Source organism: Tenrec ecaudatus, chromosome X (genome assembly GCF_050624435.1).
Source record: "Tenrec ecaudatus isolate mTenEca1 chromosome X, mTenEca1.hap1, whole genome shotgun sequence".
NCBI classification, from domain to species: Eukaryota; Metazoa; Chordata; class Mammalia; order Afrosoricida; family Tenrecidae; genus Tenrec; species Tenrec ecaudatus.
Window position 1 is genome coordinate 89,519,795 of NC_134548.1, and position 15,847 is coordinate 89,535,641.

Here is a 15,847-nt window from a genome sequence, read left to right on the forward strand (position 1 = left end):
AGACGAACCAGTCAGAGCAGCAACGATGAAAAATACAACTTTCCTCTAGTTCCTAAATGCTTCCTAACCCCCCACCCCCACCCCTACTGTCATGATCCGAATCCTACCTTGCAAGTCTGGCTAGACCAGAGGATATACACTGGTATAGATGGGAACTGGAAACACAGAAAATCCAGGGCGGATGATCCCCTCAAGTGGTATGAGTGGATATACTGAGAGGGCATAGTGAGGGTGGGTTGGAAAGGGGGAACCGATTTCAAGTATATACATGTGACCTCCTCCTCCCTGGGAGACAGACAACAGAAAAGTGGGTGAAGGGAGACGTTGAACAGAGCAAGATAAGAGGAAATAATAATTTATAAATTATCGAGGATTCATGAGGGAGTGGAGGAGTAGGGAGGGAGGGGAAAAATGAGGAGCTGATGCCAGGGGCTTAACTGGAGAACAAATGTTTTGAGAATGAGGGCAATGAATGAAAATGTGCTTTACACAATCGATGTATGTATGGATTGTGATAAGAGTTGTATGAGCCCCTAACTAAATGATTTTTAAAATAATATGCTACACTTATAAATAAAAATATCAGATTGAATGTATCAAGCAAATAGCTTAAATTTGTCACCAAAGTCCATATGTTACCATTGTCCAGATTTTTGTTATTACTAAAAATTTATTCAGTAACAAACTTTCTGCTGCACTTACATTCCAGTCAATATTTGCAAAGAAGATGTGCTTTTTGATTTCTTCAACGCCATCTGAACCTATAAAAAATGGCAATAACAAAAAGATTATGACTTTTAAATCAAGCTACCTAGCTTCCAGGCTATCTATCTGTAAAGAAAAGTATATATATTTCCTGGGTTCCTGCAGTGAAAGTTCTATTTTTTTTAACTTGAATTTTATTAAAAGGTTCTTATTTTAGTATGATAAAAATAACTGGTACTAACATCACATTGACTATCATGAAATATTGAAGTATTTTATAAATAAAATCAAAATTATGTTCAAAACAATTTAAACACATGTTCTTTAAAATTTTTATTCCTTACTTATATCATCATGGAAAATTATGAAATCCAGAGGAATAAAAGAACCTTGACATTAAAACACAAATAAGGTGGTAAGACCATATCTGGATCCAGGAAAAGGATATTGGAAAGTGGTCATAATCTTTACCTCGAAGAATACAGGGAAGGATAATTTAACTACTAGCAAATATTTAAAATGATTATTCTTAAAAGGTATTATACTGCTAACTCTTTCAAAATAGTTCTTATATGTATAAAGTACATAATATTGTCTTTGAAATAAAAGTTTCAAATAGATCACATTTTGCTTAAATAATGTACATAAGTTTTTATTGTTGCATGAATATGTGTAGCCACAATCATAAAATCTAGGGATAAATTACTATCAGTAATTAGTATGAATTAGTATCTGTAATCATTGAAGTGTAATTATCCCCCAAATATACTGTATAAAATTATAAAAAATGATACAAGTAACTGTACCCAATCTATTTACTGGATTCCTTTTGAATAGCATCCTTAGAAGACTTTGTGCTTCTCCACTAAGAAACTGAGGCATTCCAAGTTTTGCTCTGAAAAAGATGAATTTAGAAGTTTTCACTTATATAATCGAACAGTACTTCTGAATTGACAAATCTGGGGGGGAAGTACTTTAATAATAGTCACCAATGTCCCCTATATCATAGGAGAAAGTAGAAGACAGTGAAAAAATATTCTCTGGTGTCAATTTACAACATTATGCTTCTCAAAAAAATAGATACTGTTTATACTTACTTTAGTATCATATTCATGGTCTCATTTCTGTCTTTACCTTGAAATGGTAGAGTACCCGTAAGCATTTCAAACTAAAACAAAAATGAAATCACAATAGTTCATTTAGAACATCTTATATAATAAAATTATTTATCAACAAGATACTTATCAAAACAGCATCATCTTTTGATGAGTTCAAATCAATTACATAGATAAGTGTTTAAGAAATTGGGGCAACCAATTTTATTTGTTCTATCTAATTTAGTTAAGTTCCAAAAGCCAAGGCTATTTGGAAATTGACAAAAGAATTTTCTTTAAAGATATGCTTTCATGGTTTACATTTTATAATAAAAGAGAAATAAGAAACCAACACTTCCAAATTCACACCTAACCAAGACATATTAAATCATTTCAACTCCCTAAAAAGAGGGAGGAGAGACTTCCAGAGGAAAATGATCACTAGGTAACAAATCCAGGATAATCTGAACAACAATAAAAAATCCCAGCGAGAAGGAAATGCTGTACTCCTTGGAAGCTTTAAAAAAAACACCTTAAAAGTAAGTAAACCATGGTTTCTCAAAGCCACAGCTTGAGCATCAAGGTAGTGCAGTCACCATGTGGTGTAGGGCAACAAGTGCTGGCTGGTTGCTGCACCAGGAACATCCATGTTTCCCTTTCACAACAGACTAACAGCCCAATTTGCTTCTATATACTACTCCTCAGTTGCATACACATACAAACCTCTGGTAGACCTGTGTAAATAACAGACCAAGCAAGCTGCTTAGTGCAGATGCCCTCCTTGCCTGACTGGAATGTATCATCCAGGCTGTGTTTCTTTCTTGCTTTACCCACCACCTGTTTCCTTTCTTCTCTCCCCCCCACCCTCATCTGCACTATGCCCCTTTAAGATGTGCATGCCCCCATTGAGTAAATTGTTTGCATGCCAATACAGCTATGAAAATATATGCATACCCACCCAAGCTAAAGTTTTTTTCCGTTCTTTTATTCATGTACCTACACAACATAGACCTTTGAGTCTGCATTTCCACAAAAGACTTTAGCATCCTCATCCAAACCACATCACTTTTTTCTTTTATTTTCTCTATTTTCCTGATTTTTTCTTATCCTTCTCCCTCTTCCTTTTTTTCAGGAAAAAAACATAACTTAAAAAAGGAACATAAGATCTAAACTGTACAACCAGTTTGACCTCCTGGATATACACAGAACATTTCATGCAGCAATGAAATGATATATATTCTTTTCCAGTGCCCAGGTACTCTACAAGCACATGTTAAGTCACAAAACAAGCCACAACAAAATAAAAAAAACAATGACATCCTACCATTCATTTTCTCAAATCACAATACTATAAAACTAGAAATGAACAATAGAAAGAACAAGAATATAAACTCAAACATGTGGGGATTGAAACATATATTACTGAACTAGGGCAAGAAGATAAACCCAACAGTGGAAAAGAAACCATAAAGATTATAGAGTAGAATAAACAAATTGAAAAACAACATTTTGCTTAAATAATGTACAAGAAAATAAGTTACTTTATTGAAAGGATTAACAAAATTGACAACTACTGGCAAATTTAAGATAAAGAGAGAAGAGTCAAACACTTAGTACTAGAGATGAAAAGGTTGACATAACAACAGATCCAAATGAAATAAAAGAATAACACTGTAATACTATTAAAGACTACTCTAACAAGTTGGATAATCTAGAATAGACAAATATTGGTGAGGTAGTTAGTTTATTGTGCCAACCTGGCCGATAAACATATGTGGTGTTAATTGAAGGGCAGAAGGATAAATGGCTCAGTGAGCTTTGCCTTTTGAGTTCTCGGGTCTCTTGCTTTGTGATGGTCAGACCATGGTGCAGCTGCCTTGGCCAGTTCCCTGCTTCAGCTGGCAAAGCTCACTTCCTGCAAGACACCCCCAAGGAGACCTATCCCAAATACAGACCTGGGTGCTGGAGCAGCCGTGTGGAGACCCCTATCAGTGCTGAGATGCTTACACATTCAGTGACTCGGCTTTCCTCCTGCAGTAGGCATCATTGCGACTGTTTTGTGAGACGGAGGACTTTGTGGATTGGTGTTGGACATATGAGTTAATGTTGGACTGATGGGCTTGGGCAGCAGTGGGTTGGAATTTTTTCTTAATGCACACTTAACCTTTATATAAAACTCTCTCTTATATATGAGTTTCTGTGGATTTGTTTCTCTAAAGTACCCAGACTAACACAACTGAAAAATACAGCATCAACCCAAATTAATGCACATGGATATAGAAAACCAGCATAGTTCCATAACAAAAGAAAATTGGGGAGGCTATCAAAAGACTTCCAATCAGGAAAAGCCTAGGACCTCATGGCTTCATGGGGTAATTCTAGGAAAGGCTCAGTGAAGAGCTGCCATCAGTTCTACACAGACTATTTCAGAATATAAATTAGGACAAAAAAACTGCCAAAATTATTCTATAAAGGGAGGGGAAGACTCCACAAAGACAAAAAAATATATAGACCAATATCCCTCATTAGCGTAGACACAAAATTCCCAACAGGCCTCTGGCAGATAGAATCCAACAATAAAAAGCATTTTAACCAAATAGAATTCATACCAGTGATGCAAGAATGGACCAACATTCAAAACACCAATCAATGGAATACAGCAGATAAACAAGACAACCAAAATAAAAATAAACACATGACCATATCAACAAATGTAGAAGGCATTTGGCAATATGCAAAACTATTTCTGATAAAAACACAATAACATTTAAATAGGAAGAAAATTTTTCACCACATAAGCCACATATGAAATTCAAACAGCCAACATCAGCTCAACGGGGACAAAACTAAAAACATCTCCTCTATGAACAGGAACTGTACAAGGATGCCCTAATCACCACTCTTATTCAATAGCATACTGGAAATCTTAAATAGAACTTTTAGACCACAGACAGATAGCAAGGGAATATAATTGGGTAAAAAGTAAAACTCTATTTGAAGATATGATTTTATATGGAGAGAACCTAGGGCTCCACAGAAAGCAATTGAGGGATTTAGTAAGGTAGCAGCATGTATGGTTAACAAGCAGAAAACAATTGGATTGCTACATACCAGTGAAGAGACCACTGAAAAGACATCAAGAAAACAATACCATTTACAACAGGTATACAAAGAAAATGCATAGTAATAAACCTAACCAAAGAAACAAAAGACCTGTACAAAGAAAACTACAGACCATTATTACATGAATCCAAAAGGAACCTACAAAATAGAAAGAAACCTGTACTAATGGATAAGAAGATTTAATATTGTGAAAGTGTCAATACTACTTAAAGCAATCTACAAATACAATTCTGATCCAAATCCAAGCTTCATTCTCAAAGTAAATGAGAAAACTAATTACCAATTTCATATGGAGAGATAAGAGACAAGGATGAGCAAATTAATTTCTCAAGACGAAAACAAAGATCTCCTCAGCAACTATCAGAAAAGGTCCCCAGGGAGGTATATCCTGCACTTCCTGGCAGCAAGAATCTCAATATAAAAGTAGACCCAAGTTCTTAAAATGGGAGAGTAGCAATGCTAGTTAACCACTGACAAGAGTCATGAGCCTCTTCTGTGAACCCTACTCCTCCTAAGCACAGCTGATTTTTCCAGGTCCCTGAGGCAATGCAAACAGCCGAACCTCTAACTCCACTGGCCTCTGTAAGAAAGCTTTGTATCGGCTGCTTGGAGCAGAGATAATCAGTAGACAAACTTAACTTTTCACTTTTTCTTCCTTCTCCCCTCCTAACTTCTTTCTTTCATTAGGCTCTGGTGCCTTCCTTCACCACTTCCCAACCTTCCCTGCACAGCACATGTGTTTACAAAATAACACTACAAAAGGAAAAGATTTCCAACCCAGTAGGCAGTTTAATTTTCTACTTTATTATATTTGGGGAGTAGGAGTAGTCTGTACTTTTGTTCTATTATAATACTCTCATATTCCCAGAGTTATCCACCACTTCCTCTTCCAGTGCGATCTTCAGGTGCAGCCCTATCCTCCAGAGAATACCCAAGGCAAAAACAAACAATCCTTTAGATACTTGCACACATATCCAAACAAGGTTTTGTTTTGTTTTTTTTGCAAAGATATGTCCGCATTAATGCCATAAAAACTGAAACCAGTACCCACCCCAGGCCATGCCCTTATCTTGTGTCTGTTTTGTACCTCCCCTCCTTACAACTCTAGCCATTACCTCTTTTTTCTCTTAATTTTTCCTCATGAAATATGTGTCAGTGGAACTTATTGATTCCAATTGCCCTCTTAAAATACATTTACCCATTATTTTTACAAATTTGTTGGTCTCTCCTGACAGCTTCTTATCATTTTTATTTTATTTTTCCACTTTTTCCCACCCCCTGCCACCCAGTCATCACCTTCCCAATTAACCACCTGTGGTAGTTAGATGATTTTATGTCAACTTGAAGATGTGTGAAAGTGTAGGGATGGAGTCAATCTGTTAATTAGGTCACAGGTTCATGATGCCTCTTTGGAGCTGTGGTCATCTTATAAACGAAGAAAAGTGGAAGTTTTACTCTCTGAACCACCATCTTCTGTTTGCTGTGATACTGTCACTGAACCTGAGAGGTGCCAGTGCCCTTCCATACTTCCCGACCTTGAATCCATCAGCCTGTAATTGTCCTGTATTGTGCGTCAGTGCATGTGGTTATGTAAGTGTGAAGAGGGACATGTAGACTAGTATCAGACATATGGGCATGAGTTGGACTAGGCTGGAAGGCCTTCTTGATATATATAATTATTTCATGACAGAAAGTTTTTTTTTTCACATATATAGATGAATGTCATTGGATTTTTCGCTCGACAACCTGGCCTAATACATTACGGTACTGAGAATGGGTTGCTAGAGAGACAAATAATGAAAATGGAGGAGAGGCTTGTATTACCTCTGCATTATAGACATTGGATGAAATTGGATTTTTCTCCTTTGGATAGTCAGAGATCAGGGCCACTCAGTTTGCTCAGCGGTGAACAGCACAAGGAGAAGATAACTGCTATCCCAAGGTTATGTAATTGGTGGGTAATTGGACTTCGATTCGGATTTTTTGCTTTGAGGGTATACCTTGTGATCATATATTTGTTCTGGATGGTAGCCTGAGACCAATGGTGACCTGTGACCATATATTTATTACTTAATGATCTCCTTGCTTATGACATATATTAGTCTGTTAGACATGATTCTGCCTTTGTGGATGAGTGCTATTGAAAGTTTTCCCCTATCATCAATGCCTATGGTTTATGGAAATAGTTAAGACTTTATCAGTCCTAGTCAAGAATTAGTACAATCAGTACTAGTCAGCAATTCAGATATTTCTGTCTGAAAAGTCAGCCTAGACATACTAAATTTCATTTTTTCAACAGTGTTTTAAATTCTATACCACTGGCTAAATTAATGACACTATCAACAGAATTGAGGAACCCTGTTTGCATAACTGTGAGGTCAGCAGTTCAAAACCACCAGCAACTCTGAGAGAGAAAGAGAAGGCTTCCTACTCTTATAAAGAATTACAGTCTTAGAAACCTACAAATGCAGTCCTACACGTCCTGTAGGGTTGCTATGAGTCAGCGTGGACTCAGTGATTTCTTTTATCAATAGAATTACCTTATGCCCCAAGGAGATGATTGATAATGTTCTGTCATAAAATATAACAATGATGTCTCTAAAGTATACAAGGCATATATATAAACCATAGATATATGAATGGATTTCGGGCATACACTTACTTCGAGCATCAACCTAAGAACAATTAGATTGATCCTATGAGATGGCCCTACTTGATACCTGCCCTTATGAAGAGATTATGGAAGATATGGATGCTATAGCAAAGTGTGGTGAAGAAAGCAGATGATGCCCGGCTAGCGGAAAGATTAGTGTCTAGGGACTTAAAGGCTGCTCCTCAAACAAGCAGCCATGTAAATGAGGCTTCAAGTAAGACTGCATGGAAGAATACAGCCTGTGTGATCTAAGTAATAAAATGACAGATTTAGTCACGTTAAAAAGTAACATTTTAACTTGATCTCCTTTTTGACCCATTTAAATTTTTTTGGCTTCTAATATTTTCTGCTATCTTTTTACTAATATTTTCCTCTACTTTGTCTCTGAGTTCTGTGTGGTAACAGCAACAGATTATTGAACCCAGCATAGATGTACAATGGTATGGGAAGAATAGGTAAGAAAGAATGGGCCATGGAGGCTTGTTTGATTCCTTCCTTGTAGCAATAGGGAAGCCAGAGATCAGATATGTCCATCTCCATTGTCATTTATTGAACCTATATATTCAGTGATCCCTTCAACCTTCATTGTTTTCAAAAACAAGATTCAGTCCCTTAAATTTTAGAAATTGGGCTGCTAACCTCAAGTTAGTGGTTCAAACCCACCATGGGAATAGGTTGTTTGCTCTAGTCTCAGAAGTCCTATATAGACTTAGTCTGAGAATTTCCATAGAAAGTCACTAAAAGCCAAGTTGATGGCAATGGCTTTGGTTTGGTTTTTGTTTTCTTGGGATAAATAAATAATACTAGGTCATAAAATGTATGATCATTAAAGAGAAATTTATTTTATATCCCAAACGTTTTCCTTAATCACTGTCTTATTAAGGATCTTAAATAGTTTCCTATTATCCAGAGAATTAAATACACATGCGTTTAGCCTTATTATTTTCACTTTCACCCTGATTTACTCTTATAGTAAAACTAGCTTTTTATATTTTTACCAATATGATTGCAACACTCTCCTTTTTCATATATTATCTATTTAAAGTTTATCCATCCTCAGGGACTAATTTCACTTTCATCTCCTCCAAGAAACATTCCCTTTCTAAGAAAATATAAATTCTACCCTTAACTCATGAGGTATTTCCAAACAGTTAATTTAGTTATTCAATTCTTTTCAAAATCAAATTATATGCCTTTTTAGGGGAGGGAAAATGCCAAATAAAAGTACTCTTAAGAAAGCCTAGGAAAAATTTTAATTTTCAAAAAAATCATTGACTTAAAATTTTTGTTGCACCAATACAAACTCATGTTAATTTGTTCTATATATTTGGTCAGGATCTAATTTGAGGCACTAAGTAAGATAATCAGTTCAAAAATAGCTCCTATCAGAGTTACATAAATTTCTAAACTTGAAGCAAGGAAAAATATCAGTATTGGGAAGAATAATGCCAAAATCATTCATTCTATACAAAGAAGTTTATGGAGACAATGCCCTTGAGGTATCAGCAATAGACATACTCATTGTTTTAAGAAGAGTTAAGGGGATGTTGAAGCTTAAAAGTCTGCAATGGCAGACCATTGAAAACAATTTGTGAGGAAATAATTAATCTTGACCATACCCTAATTGAAGAGGACCAGTCACTAACAGCAGAAGCATTCGCCAACATCAGAGACATTGGCTCAGCTTATACAAATCTGCCTGAAAAATTTAGGATGAGCTAACTTTCTTGTTGATGGGTGTCAAAACCACTGTAACCTATAAGAACCGGTTTTTTTCAGGGGAAATTTTAAAAAGTGGGATTAAGATTTTGAAGTACTTCTTGGAAGAACTACAACAGGTGATAGAACATGGCTTTACTGATATGATACTGAAGACAAATTACAATCAAGGCAATGACTGACAAGAGGTGATAGGTGAACAGTCAAAGCAAAAGTAGACAGATCAAAGATTATAGTAAATGTTCTTAGGATGCTCAAGACACTTTGCTTGCCCATTTTCTGGAGGGACAGAGTATCTTTTCTGAAAGTTAGCCAAACATTTTGGCAGAAAAAGTCATGGGAAAGCTTCATCAAAGAGTTCTTCTCCAAAGAAACAATACATCTATTTATTCCTTACATCAAAGAAGGACAATTCTTAGAACTTTGATGGAATTACCATTAGAAATCCACCTTAAACCCCAAGTTTGATCCTCACTTTTTTTTTTTGCTTATAAATCTTATAAAAATCTCTAAAGGGCATCATTAATCTTTTGTTAATATTTTAAGCAAAGCCTGTACTAGTATGACTAAATTCTTGGCACCGTTAATTCTTTAGAGGTGGATTAATGATAACCATCACTTATAAAAAGTTCTCTGATATTAATGGAGTTTATTTTGAGAAATAAAGTTTATATTTTTCTTTTAATTCTATTTCCAAGAACTTTTTTAATTCCCTCATATTTCTTTGTAGTCAGTTCCCATATAAGCATCATCTAGTGTTAAGTTTATACAATAAATTATGAATTGTAATTTATATGTCTATAAAATAAATAATATTTATTTCAATAGTTACTCATTTATCCTACTTAGTTTATCAAGTATACACTTACTGTTATGTCAAATTAGTTATTCAGTATTTATTAAGCATTTACTAAGTGCCCAATAATATGTTAGCTACTTAAAACCAGTATAAAATTTTAAAAAAGTATTATATGGCATGATCCCTGTCCTCAAGATTACAACTTTCCTAGGGACACACCTAAAACAATTTAACAATAAAACAATATATGGTAAAGTAGTAAATGCTGTGACAAAAAATTTAAATGTAATTGCTGCAGTATTCTAAAATCTGTAACTGGGCGGATTATTTTCCAATTACTAATAGTTTATATAATAAAACTTGCATTTATCTTTTAGAAACTAAAAGAAAAAGAATACAAAAATAATGCAATTGTATAACAATTTTATATTGTAAATCACATTTTAAAAGAAATCACACATGATCAAAACCATATTCTTACTAGAAACATACCAAAACACTGCATTTATTAAGTTGACTGAAGTTTAAATAAAAGTAATTTTATAGGAATTAAGAAAAAATATCCCTACTTACCATAAGTACACCAAATGACCACCAATCAGCACTCTGGGAATGGCCTCTCCTATTTACTACTTCAGGAGCCATATACTCTACTGTCCCACAAAATGAGTAAGCCTTCTTTTCTTGATCTACTGACTCCTTGCTGAGTCCAAAATCTGTAATAACCACATTACAAAAATATACTTGAAAAAGTCGAAGAAATAAACATAAAAACACTATTCACGAGTATAGATTGCTCAGTTTAGTATCTTCAAAGTACATGACCTCAGACCTGCACTAGTAGAGATTATATCAGTACTGTCATATTAATCTACACTTTAAAAGACACTAAACGGACCGAAGTGGTTTAGTAGATTACAGGTTTGGCTGCTAACCACAAGATCAGCAGTTCAAACTCCCCAGCTGCTCCAAGGGAGAGAGAACAGGTTTTCAACTCTTAAAGATTTATAGTCTTAGAAGGTCACTATATGGTCGCTATGAGTCAGAATTGACTTGAACTCAGTGAGTTATGAGTTAGGAGTCTGGTTTTGAGAAGATGACACACTCAGCAACTTAAATTTTTTATTGTTATTGGTATTAGATTCTATGAGTCACTTCCGATAGATAGCCACCCTATGCACAACAAAATAAAACACTTCCCAGTTGTGTTAGCTGGGTTCACTAAGGAAACAAATCCGGGGACACTCATATATGTGTAAGAAAGAGCTTTATATCAAAGAGCAATTGTATACTGAGAAAACACCCCAGCCAAGTCCAGATAAAGTCCATAAGTCTGATACTATTCCATAAGACCGATACTATTCCATAATTCCCTCTTCAGACTCAAACCGTAACAAAAATGTTGCCAAATACAGGAGGATCACAGGCCAGTGGGTGAGCAGTTTGTGGAACCAATGGTGGTGAAAGCAACTCAACGCTGGCATGCGTCTCCACAGTGCTCCTCCAGCTATCCATGTGGCTCATCAACAGGAAGGTGAAGCAGAGAGAGAGAGAGAGAGAGACACTCTCGCAGGGCTCAACAATTCTTTATGGCTTGCCAATAGAAAGTTGAAGCTCACAAGGAGGCATTCTCAGGCTGTGACCTGATTGGCAGGCTAAACTCCATCCCTTCAGGTTATTTATCAAGTTGACATGAAATTAGATAACCATCATAGACCATTCCTTGTCATACTGACATTTTTACACAACTATTTAGCCATACATAATTTTTAAACAAAACAATGTCATATCTGTACCTAACAGGATAAAATTAAAATGCATATAACTCAAAATGTCAGCCTCATTTGAACATATTCTATAAGTGAACAAAACAATACTCTATACCTAACAACAGCAGTTAACTAAACACCTATACCATAACCCTATAATCCTATGTACATATTCCTCCACCGATGGAAGTTTGTAAGCCAGCCACTTCATGCCTTTATCCTCCCCATTTTGGGTATCCAATTTCTATCCTCCCCATTTATATCAATCAGTATTCTGAGGAGACAAGCATGTTCTCTGATGCGAAGAATCTTCATTCCAGTTGGAACCATTAGCAAAGTCAAATCAGGGCAGGCTATCCATAAAGTCAGCAGCAATATGCACCACTTCACAAGTTCGAAAATCTCATCTTCATCTGGTCGGCTTCTGGCCAATTCAATGTGGCCGGCCTTGCTTGGTCTCACCAGGGTGCCCATTGGCCGCCTCAGCTTTTGTCTATGGGCCCCATCACAAATTTTCAAAAACCTTAGTCCCCTTGGGGAGGTCATGAACTTCAGATCAGCCAACACGCTCTCATCTTCTCCTCTAGTAATTGAGAACAAGGTCTATGGGTGTCAGTGGCCAGACTCAACATGCCTCTCTATTACTGCTTTTCTCCCACTTCCACAGAACAAATGAATCCAGGTGGTCACCTAGCAAGCATTGCAGGCTGCCTCCAGACTCCCTTTAACTTTCAGTCCTAGAAAGGAGAATTCCTTCAGGGCTCTAGATTTTTCCAGCATCAGGCACAACCAGTAGTTCAAAATTCAAATAGCCAAAGGGGTGTTTTGTTTTTTCCTTCAGTATACCAACAGCCACCTAGGCAAGTCATTTTGAATGAAAATGTCCTGAATAAAGTACCAGGTGAGGCTTATCTTTTCAGAGCCTTCTGTGCAGATGTATCCTAAACCATTTAAAGGTCCAGTTTAATGTCTAAAGGCATGTAGGCTTATAAACTCTCTATTTTCACTTCCCAACAATCATTTCTACGACACATTTCAATAATAATGGGCAGAAGACATCAGTATAAACCTAGTCGAGCCAGATCCTAAACATATTCTTAAATGCCAATTTCAATCTATATCAAAACTAACCCATTCATATGCAAAAATGGCTACAAACCAGGACCAGGCCTCTGTCAGCCATTTTACTAGGCAGCATGGACTCTGCCAGAGAGATTCAAGGGGACATTTCACTCCGAGTTCAAATTTTACATTTATCATATCCATTTCGCCATTTCAAACATGAATAAAAAAAAGACAACTTCTAGGAATCAAAATCTTCACTTCACATGTCTTTTCCAGTAAACGGCGGAGTAAACATGGTAGCCATATCTGATCTTGTCTATCCAAAAAACAACTATCGTGAGGCAGAGGTGAAACAAGCATCCACTCTCCATCTTTATGATTTGTTTCTCTAGTACGCCACTCCCAAGGTACCATAATGTGTTAGGCAGGTTGACTTGGGAAACGCATCCAGGGATACTCATATGTGTAAAAAAGAGATTTATATCAAAGAGCAATTGTATATTGAGAAAACATCCAAACCTAGACCAAGACCAGAATTGATACTACTCCATAAGTCAAACACTATTCCCTAAATCCCTCTTCAGACTCATGCAGTCACAAGCAATGATGTTCGGTGCAGGAGGATCACAGGCCAGTGAGTGAGAAGTCTTGTGGATCCAATGGTGATGAAAGCATCTCAGCACTGGCGCAGGTCTCCACATGACTCCAGCTATCTGTGTGGCTCTTCAACAGGAAGGTGAACCAGAAAGAGGCTCTCACAGGGCTCAGCAGGTCTTTGTGGAGTGCCAATAGCAGGGTGAAAGATGAGAGAGAGGAAGTTCCCAGAATCCTCCTCATGAGACAGTCACACCCACAAGAAGGCATCATCAGGATGTGACCTGATTGACAGGTTAAATTCTACCCTTCACTTTATTTATCAAGTTGACATGAAATTATGTAGCCCTCACACCAATCCAATGCTACCATTACAATTGTTCCTATACTGAACCCATTAATACAGGCACTGTCTCGATCCATTCTCCTTGAGAAGACAGATTGGTTTGTCCTTTTAGCAGACCATGGTACTTTCAATATTCTTCATCAGCACCACAATTCAAATGCATCAAATTTTCTTTAGTCTTTTTCCAATGTCACATTTACACATGCACATGAAGTGGTCGAAAAGACCACGACTTGGGTCAGGCATACTTGAATTCTCAAAGTAACATCCTTACTTTTCATTATTCAAGAGCTCTTGTGCAAGAGATATATCCAAGACAACACAACTTTTGAACTCTTGATTGATGCTTCCAGGAGCATTGATTGTAAATTCAAACAAGACAATTTCAGTCTTTTCTCCATTTATCATGATGTTACCTATTGGTCAACATGCAAGTGTAAGGATTTTTGTGTTCTTTACATTGGGTCGTAAACCTTACTGAAGGCTGTAATCCTTGATCTTCATCAGCAAGTGCTTCAAGTCCTCCTGACTTTCAACAAACAAAACTGTATCATCTACCTATAGTAAGATTTTAATAAGACTTCTTCCAATCCTTATGCAAAACTCTTCTTCATATAATCAAGTTTATCTGACCATTTGCTCAGCATATAGATTGAACAAGTGTGCTGAGAGGATATAATACTGATGCACACTTGTCCTGATTTTAAACCTGCCTTTTGATTCATGTAAAAGTTCCTTAGAAGCACAATGAATTGTTCTAGAATTCCTATTTATATCAAGACTATCTATAGTTTGTTATGATCCACACAGTGAAATACCTTGGAATATTCAAACACAAGTAAACATCTTTCTGGTAGTCTCTGCTTCCATGCAAGATCCATCTGACATCAGCAATGTGATCCTTTGTTCCATTTCCTCTTCTAAATCTAGCCTGGCTCTTTGGCTGTCAATGTCAATGCCACTGTCAATGTACTGCTTCAACTCTTGTTGGATGATATTCTGCAAAATTTTACTTGAACGAGATATAAGTGATGTTGTATAGTTTGAGCATTCTCTAGGATCACCTTTCTTTGAAATGGTTACAAATATGGATCTCTTCAAGTCAGTTGGCAAACTAGCTGTCTTCCAAATGTGCTGGTATAGATGAGTGCTTTCAGAACTTCATCAGCTTTATGAAACATTTCAATTGATATTCCATTAATTCCTAGTGTCTTATATTTGGCTAATGCTTTCAATGTAGCTTGATCTAATTTCTTCAGTATCATTTGCTCCATCCTGGAATGGTGGAATGTCAACTAGCTCATTTCAGTATGGTGACTCTGTATATTCTTTCTATAGTCTTTAGATATTTCCTGCATCATTTGATATTTCCCCCCATAGAATCTCAATAATAAAACTCAATGCTTAAATTTCTCCTTGAGTTCTTTCCGTTTAAGGTATGTTGTTTTTTGTTCCATTTTGGTTTTTTTAACTCTAGGTGTCTGCATATTTCATTATAATATTTGGCTCTGTCTTCTCAAGCTGTCCTTTAAAATTTTGTACTCATCCCCTTGACTTTATCATTTTTTCCATTTGTCTTAGCAACTCTACAATTAAGAGTATGTTTGGAGTCTCTTCAGATATCCACTTTGAGCTTTACATTTAAATGACTTTTTGTTTTCTTCATGAATGATGGTCTTTATGTCCTCCCACAGGCCATCGGGTTTTCTAACATTACTATTCAATACATAAATCTGTTCTTCAGATGTTCTCAAAATTCAGGTGACATAGACTCAAGGCCATATTTTGGCTCACATGGATGTTTTAATTTTTTTCAGCTCTTACCTAAAATTAAATATGAGGAATTAGTCATTAGTTCCACAGTCATCCCTTAGCCTCATTTTAGCTACTGATAATGAGGTCCTCCATAGTGTCTGCCAACAGATGGAGTCAATTTGACTTGTGTGTATCCCATCTAAAGAAATCCATGTGAATATTTAC

At 36.3% G+C, this 15,847-nt stretch overlaps 1 protein-coding gene across 1 annotated transcript in view; it reads right to left on the minus strand.

Annotated features, from left to right (window-relative positions):
• RPS6KA6 (ribosomal protein S6 kinase A6) overlaps positions 1–15,847 on the minus strand; it is a 263,852-nt gene that overhangs the window by 92,877 nt on the left and 155,128 nt on the right. The window contains exons 9-12 of the mRNA XM_075538267.1: positions 10,667–10,809; positions 1,803–1,873; positions 1,512–1,600; positions 703–761 (exon numbers count right to left, since the gene is read on the minus strand). Coding sequence (XP_075394382.1) covers positions 703–761; positions 1,512–1,600; positions 1,803–1,873; positions 10,667–10,809 — 362 coding nt within the window. The remainder of the gene's footprint in view (positions 1–702; positions 762–1,511; positions 1,601–1,802; positions 1,874–10,666; positions 10,810–15,847) is intronic.